At 35.3% G+C, this 19528-nt stretch overlaps 1 protein-coding gene across 1 annotated transcript; it reads left to right on the forward strand.

Moving 5' to 3' along the window:
* The first annotated feature begins 7605 nt into the window (after positions 1–7605).
* On the forward strand, positions 7606–11609 carry LOC108675962. The gene is made up of 6 exons (XM_018164021.2): positions 7606–7668; positions 8081–8279; positions 8817–9187; positions 9390–9455; positions 9745–9834; positions 11382–11609. The coding sequence occupies exons 2-6, from the start codon at positions 8126–8128 to the stop codon at positions 11607–11609; spliced, it is 909 nt and encodes a 302-aa protein (XP_018019510.2). The 5' UTR covers positions 7606–7668; positions 8081–8125.
* Positions 11610–19528: the final 7919 nt, after the last annotated feature.

Genomic DNA, 19528 nt, shown 5'->3' on the forward strand with positions numbered 1-19528 from the left:
ACTAGGCACAGTGCCTTCACTCATGGCATACTTCACAAGCTATCGCGATAGATTTCGCAGCCACCGGCATACAGATGTTATTTTGAAATAATTCTTACTCTATTCAAGCTTAAAGATTCTTGCTCACAAAATAAAAACTTTCTAGCTTTTTAACTACAAATCTTGCGAATTACAAAGTTTTTTCCACCAGCAAACGCCTGACAGTCCGCCACTGAAGAGGTAACTGACTTGCGGCACTCGTCTGAGGTTCCCCTTGGAAACTTGGCTCAAGACGTGGCAGCTGCCGGGCTATATATACAAACTTGTTTCCTGACCCATCTTTCGTTATTGAGACACAGACTATAGAATTGTATCTCACCCCGTGGTTTCTCGATTACGACTGCATCTAATTATACAGTATAAAAATAGTATTTATTATTGGTAATGAATACCTAATAGCTTACTTATATGGCTCCGGTCAGCTATGCGACTATATATCTACAGATAATTACATCTTCTTTAATATATAACAAGCAAATAACTCAATTTGTTTTTTCTCCACCCGCGTGCAGTGTTTGAACTGTTAATGATCTCTTTCTGCGCAGCGCTGCTTCTTGTAACATTTCTAAATAAGAAATTATTATATTATTATTATATAACTCTATTTCTTTAAATTTACAATACTTTTTCACCCAATGAAATTACATTCTGTTCTGATGGCCGTTGCGAGGCGCTACTCGGTAAGCTGGAAGATGCGTCAATTCTGGAACACTTGTTATCATAAATGACAATTCAAGTCTCAACCATTTTATAATGAATAATTCTTTTTCTAAGCAAGTAATTAAAAATTTTATTGCATTATATTTTCTTCAAACATTTTTTTAATTTTAAATTCTTACATAGTTCTGTCTTTGTGGATAAAAAGCGTCTTTCTCTCTTTATAAGTAAATATAAGTAAATATCCTCACATTGGGTGAAATTAGAATGGTGAAGATCGGAATAGTGACATAATTTATTCTTTCCATAAGCTTTAAATATGCGTATATTGTATATATGTCAATTTCAAGTGAAAATCATCCGTAATAAATTCAAAGGCATTTCAAGCTCAAATTGAGCCTCAAACCTATGTTAAACTCCAACTCACCTGTGAATCAATGAAATAATTTTAAGGTTCTTCCACTGCCAATGTATTTAATCAATGAATCCTCATGCCATCTTGGCATTATTTTTTTCTGCAGTTCAATGGCACTCAAATGAAATTTGCTGCTCGTCGCAAACCTTAAAATAGTATATCCAAAATATTATCGTTTTCTATTTTGTAACATCACATAGAAAACTTAGAATCTAGATGGGATACTATATTCAAATGGTATACTATATTCTAATACTAAAATTGTCTCCGCGCGGCGAATTCGGATGCTGACATCGGAAAATGCCAAAATGGCGGCTGTGAAATTGTGAATAGCTCAGGCGACCAAAATTAACATAATACTACTTTAAATGCTTCGTTTGTCAAAGAATACAATCGATCTTGATTGGTATTGGCTATATAAACATAAGTTTAATTGAGGGTATGTATGTATACCCTCATGTAACCCTATGTATATTTGTTATGGGAAAATTTGTTTACGCCTGAAAAAATTGTTCGTATAATCATACTTTGTATTACTGTTTTGAATCTTACTTAAAATGACTATTTTGAATCAGGTTACATGACAAAATAATTTTTTGAAGTTCACTTCTGAAACCGTTGCTCGTAATCCTTTGTTTCAATGAAAGCTCTTTCATATAGCCGGATAACATTTTTAACCACATGTTAGGTTGTTCATTTTTGTAGCTGGAGTCATTCGCTCCAGAAAGAATAGTACCTTATATCTATTCGCCAAAGCACCTGCGTCACTGGCCTCTTATAGTTTTGTCACTGATATTCTAAAGCAACTTAGAATTAGGGAAGGGTAATAAAAAAACAGGTAAACTTATACCGTAATATATACATGTACAACTTTTATACATATATTAACTTGACGTCTTAGTACACTTGGCATAATTTTTCGGACGAATTGAACCTTTCTTCCGATACTCAGCCGACATGTTTTGACCGAGCAAGTCAGATGGTCAGAGATCGATATTGAGTAATTTAACTAAGCATCTTTCCAGGAACTCCGACATGTTGCTGAGGCTTGTATCAATGTGACATTCTGATAATTCTCATTGTTAATATATTTATTGAATTGTGGATCATTCCTGAAAGTGAATTAATGATTTGCCGAGTAGGCAAGGCACATAAGAAAGTATTTATAGCCTTAATGTCGTATGCTGTCACTGTAACAGGTTTGTGTGACTGGTGCCGACGATTAGATATACTTTCCTGTTCATTGTTTTTTATGATATATTTAAGAGATTTAATATATATTCAACTTCATTATCCTTTTGGTGATTACATCAGTCGAGTTCGCAAACATTTGTGTCCTGACTCCTGAGGCAACCACTTATTAGCAAGGAAGTTTATAACCAATCACCAGGAGTAACTCAATTCTTTATTATCAATAAAACTGATAGAGCAATCGTTAATAACTTAGATAAAATTTGCGCGTCTCCAACAAAGAAGTCAAAGTTTACCTAAAAAGCTACAAATGAATTGTTAAAATTGATTGTCTGATCACTTCGTTATTGTTTGTTTTGAACGCTTTTCGTTAGTCTCGTGTTAGGAGGCGGAATCGTCGCTTATTAGCTCGGTCGTAATTATTATCACCTAAGGGCGCGCAGCCGTTATAGGCCAGCAAATTAACTCTCATATCAGCCCTGGAGCCAACATAAACCTTCTAAATGAAATAGATATTGTCATACTGGCATCTATGCAGCTGTACTCAATTAACCCATCTCACCACACAAACTTTAAACCAACACTGCTTCAGCTCACAAACTGCTATACCCCACATACTGTAGTTAACGGTCAATACGTAGTTCTCCAATGATTTTTAACCCATACCATCACTTCTTACACATGCCGTTGAACTGTACCACAAGGGACTGCCTCATTCAAGTTTCCAAAAGAGTAGTTGGTTCAAATTCATGTTTACGTTATTTTACTTATTAATATCCCTCTACATTTGAACGTACTCCTAATTAATGCGTTCTCCGACATGCGTGCGTTATCAGACATTTGAACGATATTTTATTATTGCACGTCTTGCTTTGGATTGCCTAGGCTTGTACGTACTCGAAAAAGATTTACCTCCACAAACTTTTTTTTGTGATTTCCTTAATTTTACGATCGATTAATAGCAAAAAGTTCAAAAAGTTGTTTAAAAAGTTTTATATTTCTTTCAGTCAAATTTTCAAGTATTTGAAATTGCAGCAATCTGATCTCAATGCCTGTTACCTGCATATTAGATGTGAATAATTCCTTTCATTCTTCATCCAAACTCAGCACGATGTTTCTTGGAGAAGCGATGCAGCTCAGGCTATGTTGGCATTAAGTTATGTATGCTTTGCCGATGAAAGATTGTTGTATATGAGATTGTCAATCGTTCTTTCTTTAGTGTGAGTAATGTAAATATGCGCTGTAATATCTTAAATTCTGTTCTGCAATATCTACTGAAATTTTCCTTGCGTACGCTTGACATTATACTGATACGAATGTCTTTAATGGCTTATCAGTTCTGTGTGTATTTGAACAGCTTTCCAAAGATCGATCAATAAAAGTATTGTCCTAAATGTGAATTAATTACCGTCAGCACCAAACTCAATAATCGTCCTGCTAGTTTTGCTAAATTTAAAAATAAACAAGTTAGTCAAAACATTAGAGCTAGTTTGGGAATTTATAGTTCAAACTTGTTTGATCGCTAGATCGGATCATTAATTTGATTCAACGCATTACCGTTTAATGAGTTGAAATCTGTTACCAAATGTGTTTTATAAATTTATATGATATTGGGCTCACATGAAGTCAGCCGTAAGACCTGCTGCAAGACTAGCAGACTTAAATTTCGATGGGTTCGGTTTCAAAGAAAGCTGTCTAGAAATTCATCTTAATATTAAATATCACCTCGCTTATTGACAAATGCCAGCTCTCAACTCAGTGGCTAATTTTTTAATTGGTATAACATTGTTCCATTTGTATCGACTTCCTAAACAGTTCTTTTTCGAAAGCGATTCATCGTGAATATGATAGATCTTCTTTCCATTGGCATTCAACCAATAGCAGACGACGATCATTAATGGATTTTGTTTATTCACTATACATTTTTGCACTTTTAAATTAGCAACATCGAAGTTATATTTCCTATAACTTTGTTCCTACAATGTATAGCAGTTTTAGTTTGTTCTGTGAAAGTTGATATTATTTATAAAGGACGATGTCATATTACACCCCATTTCATAGCCAGACTCTCTATTTCATATTTTAAAAAATTCATGTAGTTACTTCAGTTTATTTTAATATAACGCCGAATGAACGGTGGTGCTGAATAAGCGATTTATATTGCGAAAAATTATATTTTGCCTGACTAGGAAATGCTGACGAGGGAGAAAACTATAAACACAAAAATATTTGTGTTTTCATGCACATGATTCTTTGGTAAGTTCCTGGGAAGAATGCAACGAATTTTATGTATTAATTGGGAAGCAATATAGCAGGTTAACCTGGAGTTACCCGTAAAGATAATTAAATTTGGCGTGATAAGATAAATATATGGATGCGTGTTTTGCTCTTTATTGACTAATATCACAATAAAATTTATCCGAACTATCGCTCAGACAAAGTCGTGATCCTTTCTAAACTATCCACGAAATTTACTCTACTTTAAAAATGCACCCATTGTAAATGAAAACCAATATGAATATGTTAGAATAGAATAGAATAGAAGTGTCGCCGTTGAAGAAATAGGCCCATGGCCTGTTGCCGATTCTTGAATTTTTCGTGACTTGATTCACAAGGGATCCGGCCTTTGGAACCCGATCTTTCCATAACTGACGATTGAACAGTAACTGACGATATTGAACAGTAATAATCATTTACATGACAATCAACGATTCTGAAGTAGAATTATCAAAGGAACTTGCAGTCAAGGAAAAAATAAAATCGGATCAGAATCCAGGCCTGTGGATCGTTTCTGTACCTGCAATAACAAAGCGTAATTATGATTCCTATCAAAAAACACTCGGGAAGTTGCAATTACCGCATAACGTGCATGCTTGAACTTGTATAATATTTATTATGAATAATATTATAATAAATACTTTTATTCATGAATTAATTATTCAGAACAATGACAATCATTATAATAAATTGTAGTTATTTGCATCAACAGCTATTTAAAAAAACTTATTTTATTACATCAATTCAGATCGAGAAGAATTCTTTCTGGAAGAACTCTACGTATGTATAAATAAATGTATTAACCAAATTTCCAACGAATTAAGTTTCATGTCTCAAATAACTTTCGGACTGTGTTTAAATACAAATTTTTCAGCTAAAATGTACGATGAATTTACATTGGAATGATTCCAAACCTCAATTATATTCTGGCTCATGTACGAATTAAGCTTCACAAACATACTTGCAAATAAAAACCTGTTCAAAGAAACTTCGGGCTTCTTTGGACGAGAATAAAAGATGATCCGACACAGGAACTTTATTTAGCTCTAAAGCGGTTTCTGCAACATGTCAAAATAGAACAAGGTATCAATTTCAATCGTGGTATATCAACTGCCGTTTCAATTTATCTGGTACATAAGTGGTCATGGGTACAAAGAGACAACATTTAAACAAGGTTCTTACCTATTCATTGGAAAAACTAGGTTGCTTTGTGACGATACAAGAAGGTAAGAAATTCGAGGTTGTGGTGCTTCTGCAAACGTTTTACAATCCAACTGAACGTGACGTACGAGACTAGCATACATAACCTCGCATCGAACATTAAGGGTCAAACCTATTTGCCATCGAGAGACCTCAACAACCTGCTTCAACAAAATCCCGATGGATGGTCTAAGATGGTGGTTATAATTGCCTTATTATTGAGTTAAAGTTGAACTCGTAAGTTCGGCAAGGGGCTCCTGAGTTCTGTCATTAAGGACTCATTTAACATGCAGTTGGCAGATTTAAGGGAGGGAGTCATGTTGTCACGTTAATTTAAATAACGAATCGTTACGGTCGATATTTGTTATTTGATAACACCGCTATAATACTTCCTTGACACGGACTAACGAATTTTAAATCTAAACACTCGATGATACTGAAGAAATTTCAGCTCGCAAATAAATTCGCAATAAATTTACATAATTTCAAATAAATTTTCAAATCGTTCTTTATCAAGTGTTATTTATTTATTATTTGAGCTATAGTGTTAGTGGTAACAGTTCAGAGTATCAAGATTGGAGCAGAGAGGAGCGGGTTCGATCCCAGCTCTGTGCGCCAGTTTCTGGTCGGAATCGGCGAGGAGGTCGGGCGGGCAGAGCAAATTTGAAGAAATATGAGTTGCGAGTTCAAGCACGCAACAAGCTGTGAATGCTCTGCGATGTTAAGAATCGGTGACAGGCCTACGGCTTAATAAACGCTGAAACTGCTATGTTATATTATTATTACACTATTATCATCATTACAGTACTACGGGCGAACACTAAATAATTTGCTTCCAATTCGTCTTGAAAGCGAAAAAAGAGGTACAGACTTTTAATGTGTAAAACCTTTCAAGATGATGACAAAATTTCGATACTTTTTCTTTAATAGTATTAATTTAAATTTGAATATGATGTAGATTTTTTATAATTGTATGTTATATGCAGTTTTATCCAGTTTTTAACCAGTGTTTTCATCACTGTTCTTAATTGATACATATTACCCTCAATCCCATGCAAAATTTATTGGCTTACATATTGCACTATAGGAAGCTTCATGTCTTGCACCGTATATGCGTGCGTATTTTAATAATTTCTGTACTCCTAAGTGAATAATGAGTTACAGCTCATAACCCAAGCTTATGAATAAATCTCTATCAAGATATTACAATGTCCACACCTGGAGGCTTTGTGCTTTGATGCAGCATTGATGTTACGGTTCATGCAGGGAAATTAACGACACGCATTTGCATTTAGATTTCATATGCGTTTAGATGTTCAGTGGATGCATTTATAGTGTTGTTAGTCTTCAATAGAATAGTCAAGCATTATAGAATATATTCGAATTAGTGACGTTAGTACGCTTCTTCCTTCTCAGTCAGCGTCATGACGTAGGAGATGCAGGTAATCCTTCAACTAATGGGATTCTTGTTATGAAACTTTACGATGTCATTCATGTATTTAAGCCCAGTTATTGAGTACGGAATAAGTAATATTGAGTAAATTAGTACTAGAAAATGTGTCACTGGAAACCATTGAACACAGTAGGACGAATACGATTTTATGACTCTTTTCGGATTTAAGGAAACCATAGAGTTTGCTAAACTTCTGAACTATGTCCAAAAAATACATGAACACAAATTCTTGAAGCAATTCCCGACTGTAGGGATCTTAGCATAATATTCAGGAGTACTTCGAGAAACAGAGGAAGACTAAGAACAATAGTAACCAATGTGTGAAACGATAGGATAAGTTAAAGAGTTGACCATCCTATAGCAGCGTAAGACTTCAGAGCAGACTTATTGTTGGACAAAAGCAAGGACTAGTTTGTGAATTCAGACTACTGCAGAGGTATGTGTGATTTTAGAGTTGTGGAGACATTATACTGTCGATATTTGTCATATATTGTATTTATTATCTAATTGTTGATACTATTAGAGATATCTAGTAGGGAAATTATCCGACTGATTGTAAATTTGATTTGTTCATGTAGGGAGAAGTCAACCCGGATAGAAGATCACAAGAGGCTGGTATTTCTAGAAGATTCAGTGTTTGTGCATATTGAAATCTACTACTGTGTTGTGAGGAACAACATCTACTGTGCTGTGCCCTACCATATGAAAGTAGAAACAGTTCGGTGCCCTGTAACTATATGCTCATATGTTCAAGTTAACTTTGTTCAATGTTAGTAATTTAAGTGTTCACTTTTCATTAAAATTAAAGTAATTGTGTTAATTGGGAGATCTTTATTGAACCTCTGCAGGAAAGATCATTACACCGACAATTGTCTTAAAATAAACTCATCACCATGACAAAGAGTTCATGGCAACGTTGGTTTGAGGCTCTCAAGTTCTTGGGATTATATTTGGAGCGGCAAAAAGTGATTGCAGAGCCTGAAGAACGGGGGCGTGTTGTGCTGAGCCCCGACTCCAGAGGAATGGAACAGATGAGTCGAGGAAGAGGTCGGTGGGTAGTTCAAAATCAACGAGACTTATGCTTCAAAAATGTGACCAAGCTAGCCTGGTATCTCGCGATGAACTCTCTCTACCTCGCCTGTTCCTTCTACATCATCGCTACTCGTGACTATTCTGATGCATCCATGACTGGTATATTCATCATTGCTTGGAACGTTGCTTGCCCAGTAATGATAGCATTTTCCATCCTTAAATATATTTCTTGCCAACGGATCCTTACGGAAATTTTTGAAGCAATCTCGCCCATCTATCATTGCGAACCTTCACTCGCCCACCGTCCATATAACTTTAATTGGAATACCTGCCTAATGATAGGTTTGGCAGCAGCTCAAACGACTAACACATGTCTTAACATTTCTGTTTGCTTTTCTGATCCAAGCGAAAACAGCTTTAACATCCTACTATTCATTGAGGCGTTGGCTTACTTAGTGATGTATGCGCTGGCGCTAACTTTTATTCTTACTTTCAATTTCTACATTGGCATTCTTAAGAACAGATTCCATGCAACATCCGTTCAACTTGCAGACCATGGAACTTCACTCAGAAAATACGATATGACAGCAATACATCATTTAAATACAATTTCTGTCACATCGACCGCTCATGGAAACAATGCCAGGCCGCAGCCGTCAACTTCAAATTTTCTAAAGGAAGTCGAACTCCAGATGCTGCTCATAGACCGAGCCATCGAGCATATCAGTGACGTATATTCATGGATTCTCATTTTTCTGTCTATATGGTTTCTTACTGACCTCCTCTTCGGCATCTACTTGCTGATGACACCCTCGTCGCATAATTATGGTGTCTTCGACACACTTGGATACATATGCGTGATATCTGAGGCGCTTTGCTACCTGTTTTTAATGCATAACCCAGCGGACGAATTGTCGGAAGCAGTAAGTTCATAGCTAGTAAAAGGGATCTAGACTAGAGTGTTACGTCTAATAACAGAACATTTGCTACATCATATGATGAAGTATGTATAATTATCATCGAACATTTTCGGATTTATCCTTTGAAACTCTTTCGCTTCAAAACTCATACGCTTTTGGCATATTACTTGAAAAACTCAATCTTGAAGTTAACATCACTTTCCAGGAAGAAGCGTTCATATTGAATCTGCGGATGTTCATTTACGGCTTGCCCGACGATCAGCAAATGAAGGTAAATAATTTCAGTCTGGTTTATTATATTTCACCAGATTTATTTTGAAGCTGTTTAGGCGTAAACATTGAACCTGCTAGATTTACTCATTTTTTTCAGAATATGTCACATCATTTCAACTTGCATCACATCACGGTATATTAGCTTACTGTAGCTTACCGAACATGTACAATATAATTACTACTGTTAGAACTAATTTGTTTGCAAACTTTGGCAGAAGTATCAAATAGCAATGCAATTTACCTGACGCATTGAATAGCAAGAAAGAACTAATGAATTATTTCTACAGCCCAGCACAGGCATCATCCTCTCTCTGCAAAGGAGCCGCACACTGACGTTATGCAACTTCGGCACCATCGGTCGGGGCTCTTTTCTAAACGTGAGTTTGAACCATACAATACCTTATTAAAATATTGTTAGAACTTCTTTTTTGCTTCTTTGAACCATGCAATACCTTATGAAAATAATGTTGGCATTTCTTTGTTTTGCGTCTGCTGATAAGTTTATACATCCATTTATCATCATACTTATTTCGGTTCCATAAATTTTGCCCCTCCTGGGTTTGTTTTATTAGTATTACTTTCCATTCTAAATATCCGCGTTCAAAACACATGCGATCGATTAAGCAATCGGATCGATTTAATGCATTCATATTAAATTAGACAATGGGGTAGCTTAAGTTAAGGTTTGTGTCAGTACAGCCCATGGTGGCAACCGTAACTCACCTCTTGAAATCTTCAGCACTATCGAACCATCAACGCAGGGAAGCGCGGGAGGCGGTATAGTGAAATTCGCGTGCTAGTGCAGTTAGGGATAATGTGTTCATTCGACTTGAATTAACTTGTTTACTAGCGTCATGAACCTTGCCGGCTTGTCTTATTTTCCTAGTTTATGATCAGCACTAAAATTGATCCAGTTATATTACCCCATTAAACCCAGGACCAGACTAATTTGCTTGATTTATCCTGTTACTTATATTCGTAATGAAGGACTTTGAATACACGATTTTCGTTGTTCACTCTTGTTAAAATCGGTTTCTGTTCAGCAAAAAATAGTAAAAGTGGTAACCTATAATTAAGATTGAACCTAAATTATGACTAGTAGATGCAATCATTTATTCCGAACGCAGTACCCGACATAGTTGTACATGTTCAAATGAAGCTTCAGAATTAAAACACATGTTCCAAATATTTCCTTCTCCTATAGGCCAGCATCTAAGTATAACTTAAGATACTATGGGTGCATTGTGCATTTTACGCATACCCCAGGCGAACTGGATACATAAAAGATGTATCCTATTAGAAAGAATTCAACAAACCAAACCTGTTATCCAGTTTGTCTCGAACACAAATTTCCAATTATGATTCGTCTGAAATCAAATACTTAAATATAATTGATTATGGTTTCAGGAAAATTTGCCGAAGCATGGCTAAGCATCAATGTGGAGTCACTAGGAGATTTTGTAATTACTGAGTATCAATGCGATCACTGAGTTTATTGTTTAAAACTATAACATGTCTCAGAAATGAAATAAATATATTTGAACACGTTCAAATTTCTATTTTTAGTGATATATAGCCGTTTTGTGATGAGAATAGCAATCACCTGCCGGATTTTGATCACCTGCATTTAGTAGCAATATCATTAACAAATGAAAATTCGCTGGGCTCCAGTATGATGGCAGTATTTTCTATATATTTGATTGAACATTTTTGTCGACGGCTTATTGCTAAATTGCCAGTATATTCATCAATGTTACCACGACCATTAAGAAATACATAAATGATTTTATAATGATTTTATATTTATTATATCTTTTATTGGAAGCTTTATTTTTTAATAATTTATATTGTGATTGAGTGCTTGTTCGGTTGATAAGTTTATTTTAATGAACTTGACGTTCATATAGAGTTTCTGGTAATACAGGCACTGGCGTTCATGTTTTCGTACGTGGTGGTGATAATCCAGTTCCGTGACGCTGAAACTCCCGCTGGGCCCACAACGCTTCCTGCTAACGCCAGCATCGTTCCTACTAACGCCAGCATCGTTCCTACTAACGCCAGCATCGTTCCTACTAACGCCAGCATCGTTCCTACTAACGCCAGCATCGTTCCTACTAACGATACCGTCACTCTTACCGTCAATGCCACATAAGTCACCACTCACCTGCAGTATAGGTGAGGTATAGGCCTATTGAAAGTATAGGCACTGGGCCTATACTTTAAAAAAAAGTTAAGAGATCGTAAGTTCATCAGCCAATCATTGACGGTCTTGTAAGCAAAATCCACCAATCACAGACAAGCAAATAGAGCGTAAGTACTTACGTTCACTTAGCGAGTTTTGAAAGTATGGCCCCAGCAACTGCACCTAACTCGTTGCAATTCAATAAAAGCCTTATGATATTGATCAGAATTACGATTTGTTGTGTTCGGTTGCCACCTTATAACTGGGAAGATTTTTCGATAGCGCTAGATAGTTGTGGCTCTTCTTTGTTAACAAAATATATCGTTTCTTTCGAAAGCCGGCGACGTTAGTGCTGTGGCGAAGTCAGTGGCATTGACGGTAAATAATCAATGATGCTCTGCAGAAACTGACACAAAGCACTCAGGATCTTTAAGCAATTTTCTAGCGAAATTGAAGACACTTACCCCGATTCACTTTAGACTATAGTATAGATAACTATCTAGTTATCTGGTAAGTAACTATATATATAGTAATTATGTTGTTATGTAAATATAGATAACGGTGGAAGGTTCGTTTATGATTTGCTACAGGAAAAAGCGTGTAATAGAAAATTAGAACTCATAAGTAATTAGTACAGAGCGCCTATACAAGTAAATTACTCCACATCAAATAAGTCGAAAAGCTAAAACAGACTTAATTTCTCTTTTGTACAATTAAGAAGCTTCGAGACAAAACGAATTAGCATTTCATATATTCGTGTTAGAAATATGTATGTAAGTAATTATCTTATTGATTTCAATTTCTTGTATTTTATTCTGTCATTGTAACAGTCTTTACATAGAATGTCATTTAAAGTAAACTAAAGGTTGCATCAATGCCTCAGAGCCCTTGAGATGTGTTTCTTTCAGCTCTACTACTAAGTGAGATGGAGTTAATGTTCTCGGTAGTATCGGCGCGTATTGAACATGTCAGTAGGCAAGTGATTAAAATTAAAAATATGTTTTAAATTGATAATTCTTCAACCTTAACCAGACTGTTGCTACACATTTTCCAGTTGGATTACTATAGTGTCGAGATTCTGCAGATCTTTATACCAAAGTATTCGATGTTTGTTTATTCACGTCCCGTGTATAATTTTTACATGGTTTTCAAAGATTTTTTCTTTACATTTGTTATTGCAGACATAAAGTATGTCTGCAACATCATTCTCTATGCTTTTAGTGCTTGCTTGGTGAAGCAAACCATGAAGAATCATTATCATAATTTTTGTTATATATGTGCAGCATCACTTCTAGCGAATAACGAAAATGAAACTTTTGTTTACAAGTGAACTTCAATGAATTATTTCAAATGGGTCCCAGATTTCTCATTCATATACAATAAACGATTTTTTATACGAACTCGTAGGTTCTGCCAAATTGAATATATCTTCAACATCAACCCATGTCTGCATATAAACTGCCAGTATAACCTTCAAATTTATATGACTGTTCAAACTCCACTTATATTCATAGTGAAACCTTCAGGTGGGGCTATTTCTAGCTCACATTGCATCAATTTATACTTATATCCATTGCGAAAAATTTAGCCAAAACATTTAAGGACTTGCGATCAATAGCTTCTCAATTGAGTCGCGCCCGACAAATAATTAACAAAAGGGCTAACTGGGTCTGAATGGCATATCGAATTAAAAATGTTAATTTAGTCACATTTGCCTGCTATATGAAAACATCGCTAAAATGTAGACGATATTATAGATTCATCCATCAAACCCCACCCATCTTTAATGGAATTAAAAATAGTTTCAATTGTCAATTTAATGCGGACGGACCAATTTCTATATCGAAGGACCTATTTCTATATTGACGGACCAGTTTCTAGATTGACGGACCGATTTCTATAGTCACGGACCGACTTCTGTATTGACGGACCAATTACTAATATGTGAACAAAATTTGGTATAAACTTATTTGTTTCGTGTTCACCCGAGTTCCGTCTCGTCAAATTAATCATCTCATGACATGTGATACGTTGCAATTTAGTATCGAAAACATTTTGTGTGTCATACGAATAAAAGGCATGTGTTTTCGGAGTTAAATTAGTCAGGATATTGGCTTTTATATAGTTCAACTATGTGGATTAGTCGTGGCTAGAACTGTCCTCAACAATTATTAACTATAATTATTATTAACCAGTCAAGTGTCATCGCATCGAAACCTAATATGAGAAATCAAGCGGCAAAATCTTCCTGCTCGCCTTTACAACTTGTTAAATGTGTTGTACTGAATGGAGAAGAATCTTCAGGAATCCGCAGAGTTAATGAATGACTCGTGTGTAGACTATTTGATAACTTAAAAACGAAAAGCGCTAACTAAATTTCCAGGCCACGACAGCACGTCTGTAATCTAGGACATATATCACTAAGGAATATATTAAACCTTTTTTTTTCTCTACGTATCCCACAATACATTTGTTGAACATATAAATATGGTTTTCTTTTATACATTTTTCATAGATCAACGCACAATTGGTAACTGAAAATTGCTCCTAACTCACAACTTCACAAGATGATGAAACTGGTTGATGAAAGGTTAAAGAAACAAAGATTATGAAGCTTCCAAGCCTCTGGTTCCGACGTCCGCGTGGGGACTTCATTGAAGTATACAAGTATACTCATGGTTTATGCAAGGCCCCAGAAGGATTATTAGAATCTGAAACAATAACCAACACCAGGGGCCACGGCTATAAGCTAAAAAAACAGCGTTGCAACTCATACACGCGACAAAATTTCTTCTCGCTTCGAATCACCGACATGTGGAACAGCCTCCCCGATTACATCGTTGGCGCTCAGAGTATAAACGCGTTCAAGAACAGACTAGATGACTTTGAACAGACTATGGAAAAATATATGTTCAGATTTGAAATGCCTAGTACCATATCAAACCCGGTGGAAGTCTAGTAGCTCGTATTTCAAAATATCGTCAGTATGGAAAAGATTCGGTAGAAGGACCTGTTTTTAGATCTCCTGTGAACAAATCACGAAAAGTATGACAAGAATCGGCGACAGGCCACATCGGCCAACTCTTCAGCGCCGACATCACTATGTTATGTTATGTTAGGTTATGCTATGTTATGTTATGTTATGTTATGTTATGTTATGTTATGTTATGTTATGTTATGTTATGTTATGTTATGTTATGTTATGTTATGTTATGATGGCCGTCGCTACTCTGTACGCTGGAAGATGCGTCTATTATTCTGGAACACCTTATGATTAAATATGACAATTAATGTCTCAAACCATTTTATAAAGAGGAAACATTTTTCTAAGCCAGTAATTGAAAATTTTATTGCATTTTATTCTTTCCAAACATTTTTTTACTTTTAAATTCTTGCATATGTAATTCTCTCTTAACGGATAAAAATCGTCTTTCTCTCTTATGAATAAAAGTGGATATTTTTACCCTAGATAAAACCAGGATTTGAATAGCGACATAATATTTCTTTATTTCATAACCTTTAAATATGTGTATATGTAAATTTCATGTGAAAATCATCCGCAATAAACTCAAGTGAAAGGCATTTCAAGCTCAAATTGAGCCTCAATCCTATGTCAACTCCAACCCCTCTGCGAATCAGTAAAATGCTTGCAAGATTCTTCCACTGCCAATGCATTTGATCAATGAATCCTCATGTCATCTAGGCATTCATTTTTTACAGCTCTACAATGGCATTGAACTTAAATTTGTTGCCTCCTGCACAACTTAAAAAGGCCTCTCCATCAAATAGATGTTTTCTATTCCACAATGTAACTTAGAAAATATTTTCCAATCAAATTTTACGGTATACTATATTCAAATACTGAAATATTGTCTGCCCTGCGAATTTGGATACTGACATCGGAAAATGGCAGCTGTGAGTTTTGGTTGCTGTGAGCAACCAAAACTAATATAAATTCATAATATTACTCTGAATGGTTTGTTTGACAAAGAATGACAAAATTCCGTACGTACATTTGTTATGGGATCATTTATTTACGCTTGAAAAAAAAAATAGTTCATGTAATCTTACTTAAAATTACTATTTCGAATCAGGTTATATGGCAAAAGAACTCTTGGCGTTCATTTCTAAAACTGTTGGTCGTTAGCCTTTGTTTCAATGGAAACTCTCTCATGTAGCCGGATAACATTTATAGCTACATCTTAGGTTGTTCTTTTTTGTGGCTGGAGTCATTCGCTCCAGAAAAATGTTTATTTTACAATACATCTATTCGCTACAGCACATACGTCACCGGACTCTTAGTTTTGTCACTGATATATTACTATTGAATTAAATCTTGTTTTTTAGATCATAATGGTTATATAAACTAAATTAAATCCAAATTTCAACAAATGTTAAGGTGCAGGATGGTCATATTAATTGGAATGGTGGTTCTAAGACTGTAGCTTTTTTATAACTCAACGGATGTTTTCTTCCAAACAGGTGGCCCAGATAAATCAATATTGAATATATTAATCACTGTTCATAGAAATCCACCGGAGTGAAGGGAACACAAAGCAGAGACCATGATTTATACATGGTCTCTGTATATTTATGTATTACGGCCGCAGCCATTTTATTAACGTGCCATCGGCAGCAAAGCTTTCCCTCGCCACAATACCGCCATATTTTGTAGAAAATTGGAATTAGGGAAGGGTAATAAATAAACAGTTGAAGTTATACCTTTATATATATCTAACTTTTATGTTTTAACTTGTCACATTAGTACACTTGGCATAATATCGGACGAACTGAACCTCCTCTGAAACTCAGCCGACATGTTTTGACACAGCAAGTCAGATGGTCAGATCGATATTGAGTAATTTAACTAAGCCCATTTCCAACAACTCCAACTCAGACATGTTGCTGAGGTTTGTATTAACGTGACATTCTGATCATTCTCATTAAGAATATATTTATTGAGTTTTTGAATCTTTCCCGAAAGTGAATTAAGAATTGGCCGATTAGGCATATAAGAAAGTATTCATAGCCTTAATGCCGTATGGGTTCACTACAACAGGTTTGTGTGACTGGTGCCGACAATAAAATATTTTCCTTCTCTTTGTTTTTTTATTGCTTATATAAAAGATTTAATCAATATTCAACGTCATTATTATGTTGGTGATCACATCAGTCGAGTCCGCAAACATTTCTATCTTGAGGCAACCCTTTATTATCAAGGAAGGTTATAATCTATCAGCAAGAGCAACTTAATTCTTCATTATCAATAAAACTGATGAAGCAATCGTCAAAAACTTGGATGAAATTTGCGTGTCTTTGACAAAAAAGTCAATGGTACGCAAACGTAAGTAGCTACGAATGAATTGTTGAAATTAATTATCTGATCACGTCATTATTGTTTGTTTTGAACGCTTTTCGTTAGTCCCGTGTTAGGAGGTGAAGTCGACTCTTACTAGCTCGATCGTATTTTTTTTTGTTTTTTTTTTGTGATCACCAGTCAGAATTACCCGGACAGGTAGCCAAAAATTTTACTCGTCTTTCAAATTGGAGGCAGGCAAAGCGAGTTAGACTCTATAATGCCAGCTTATTATTATATAATTATTATCACCTTGGGGCCAACACCTTCGTCGGTGACGCGTCGTATCTTAACCAAGTATTATAACCTTAACCTTGCATCTGAGCTAACCTCGTGCTTAAACCGTGTTAACCGTGTTACTACCCTCGGCTAATCTTGCTTTTATTTAATTTAATTTGAGCATGTGCGAATGTGTTTTTTCATTTTGTTTTTTTCAATTAAATTGCATGTTCGCGCTTATGTGTTCGTTCGTTTAGGTCTTTATTATACAAGATCCATGCCAGTGTTTGAACCTGGTTAGGTTTCTGGAGCTCCGTGGAGCTTCTGTGCTTAAATTAACTTATTTTCTAACCTCAGAGCTTAAATTAACTTATTTTCTAACTTCACATGTTTGCATGCTCTTATACGACACCTCTATGTACGAACAATTAAACACGCCTTTATTGTATTATTTTCACTTTTTTCCTTCTTATAGTTCTCAACAAGAGCTCATGTCTAGGGTTCCTCAACGGAAACAAATAGCTTTGTTATTTTGAATATTTAAAAGTGGTTTTTCGTAATGTATTTGAGCATCATACTGAATTGCATTGCGTTATACCGCGAATTAGTTATCAAAAGGTTTAAACTGTTATCTGTCTCATGCAGATAAGAACCCACCCAACCGTATCTACTTTCAAATTTGTCTTCAACCCTGCTACTTCTGTTTAATTGAGTTGACCTGCTCCTTAATTACTGCAATCTGCATGCTGCCACCGGCAATATGGTGAGAATTGGAGAAAGACGCTTTTATCTGAAACAATGACTCATTCCTTTGAATTTAAATATTGTGATCCTTAACTCTTAATTTTCGAAGCAATACTGATCGATATCTGCCCATTCCACTACAGTGAATTCCACATCCTGCGTACCTATATATCGTTTCTCACTGGCTTCGTTCTGCGAACTATTTCAATAAAAGTTTCTACGCTTTCATTGTTCTTTAATTTCCAATTCTGCTAAAATTCAGTCGAATATTTCATAATATAATACTAACTTCTATAATTATCACTAATATTATTAATGAATTCTATATGAATAATGAAACACAAATTCTGCACTCGGGCGTACATAAAAATATCGTTTCGTTAGTGAAATCATAAATCTGTCACATCAGATTATACAAATTCTTAATTTAATTCATGGAAGTTTTTTTGTTTGGACCTTCAAAGCTCTCAATAATCAGTCGTCCCCACACCTTAATTTAATCATAAATCTGCCCGACACACGTTTTTTGGGGCGAGCCATAATTTATTTTCTACTTTTTAGTCCACAAGAAAAACGTGGTTTTTAAAAAAAAGTTTTTTTTAAGTATTTTATTTCCCTCTTACTGTCTTAGCATTTCCCCTCTTACTATCTTTTCCATTGATCCTGTTACTGTTCTTTTACATTTTCCCTCCTATTCCTTAGGCACTTTCTGCAACCTCTTGATTTTCACCCTCTACCTTGTGCCACCGCAATCACAATAACAAAGCCTAAACACCCTCAGTTCTCGAGCAGATCTCGAGGGGAAACTGAGCAATATTATACTGATAAATAGGAAATTTAATTTCACGATTCATCTTTTTAGGGAGAAAACCTTTGTAAAACGATGGTGAAATTTCATATCTTCGTGCTCTCTCTAATTAACGTTCATTACACAAGCTTGTAATTTTTCTGCACATAAACGTGTTTTTTCAATACATTTCTATAGGACAGATACTGAAAAATCATCATGATACGATGAATCTAACTGGTAATGTAACCAAACTCTTTCTATCGTGAATTTCAGTTATCTATTTTAATTATGCTGGAAAATAATAGTAACTAATTGCGTGAATCCATCTTACTAATAACCAAACTGTTACGAACTATAATACTAGAGTTGACGGTTAACTTTAAAGTGTTTGAATATAATTCTAGAGTTGACGGTTAACTTTGAAGTGTTTGAATATAATTCTAGAGTTGACGGTTAACTTTGAAGTGTTTGAAAATACGACCGCGTGCCTCGCGTGCTTGCGTGAGTCTAGCAATGTTTGACAGGTTCTGTGGTGCGATGCTTGACACAAACTTTGGTTGCTTGTTGCCTGGTGAAGCTGTAACACGGTACGTTGTTGTGTTACCTCAGAAACTACCAGTGTAACAACCAATGTTTACTTGTAAGATTCATATCGGGAATTTACTTATCATGACAAAGTATTTAAAAGGAAAATAAAGCCAAGTAAGTATTTTCTATGAAAAACGTTTTCATTGAAGATATGGCGGAATTACATGGCTCTTTGTTTGCATTTAAATTCTT

The sequence above is a fragment of the Hyalella azteca genome, unplaced genomic scaffold, assembly GCF_000764305.2.
Source record: "Hyalella azteca isolate HAZT.00-mixed unplaced genomic scaffold, Hazt_2.0.2 contig8701, whole genome shotgun sequence".
Lineage (NCBI taxonomy): Eukaryota > Metazoa > Arthropoda > Malacostraca > Amphipoda > Hyalellidae > Hyalella > Hyalella azteca.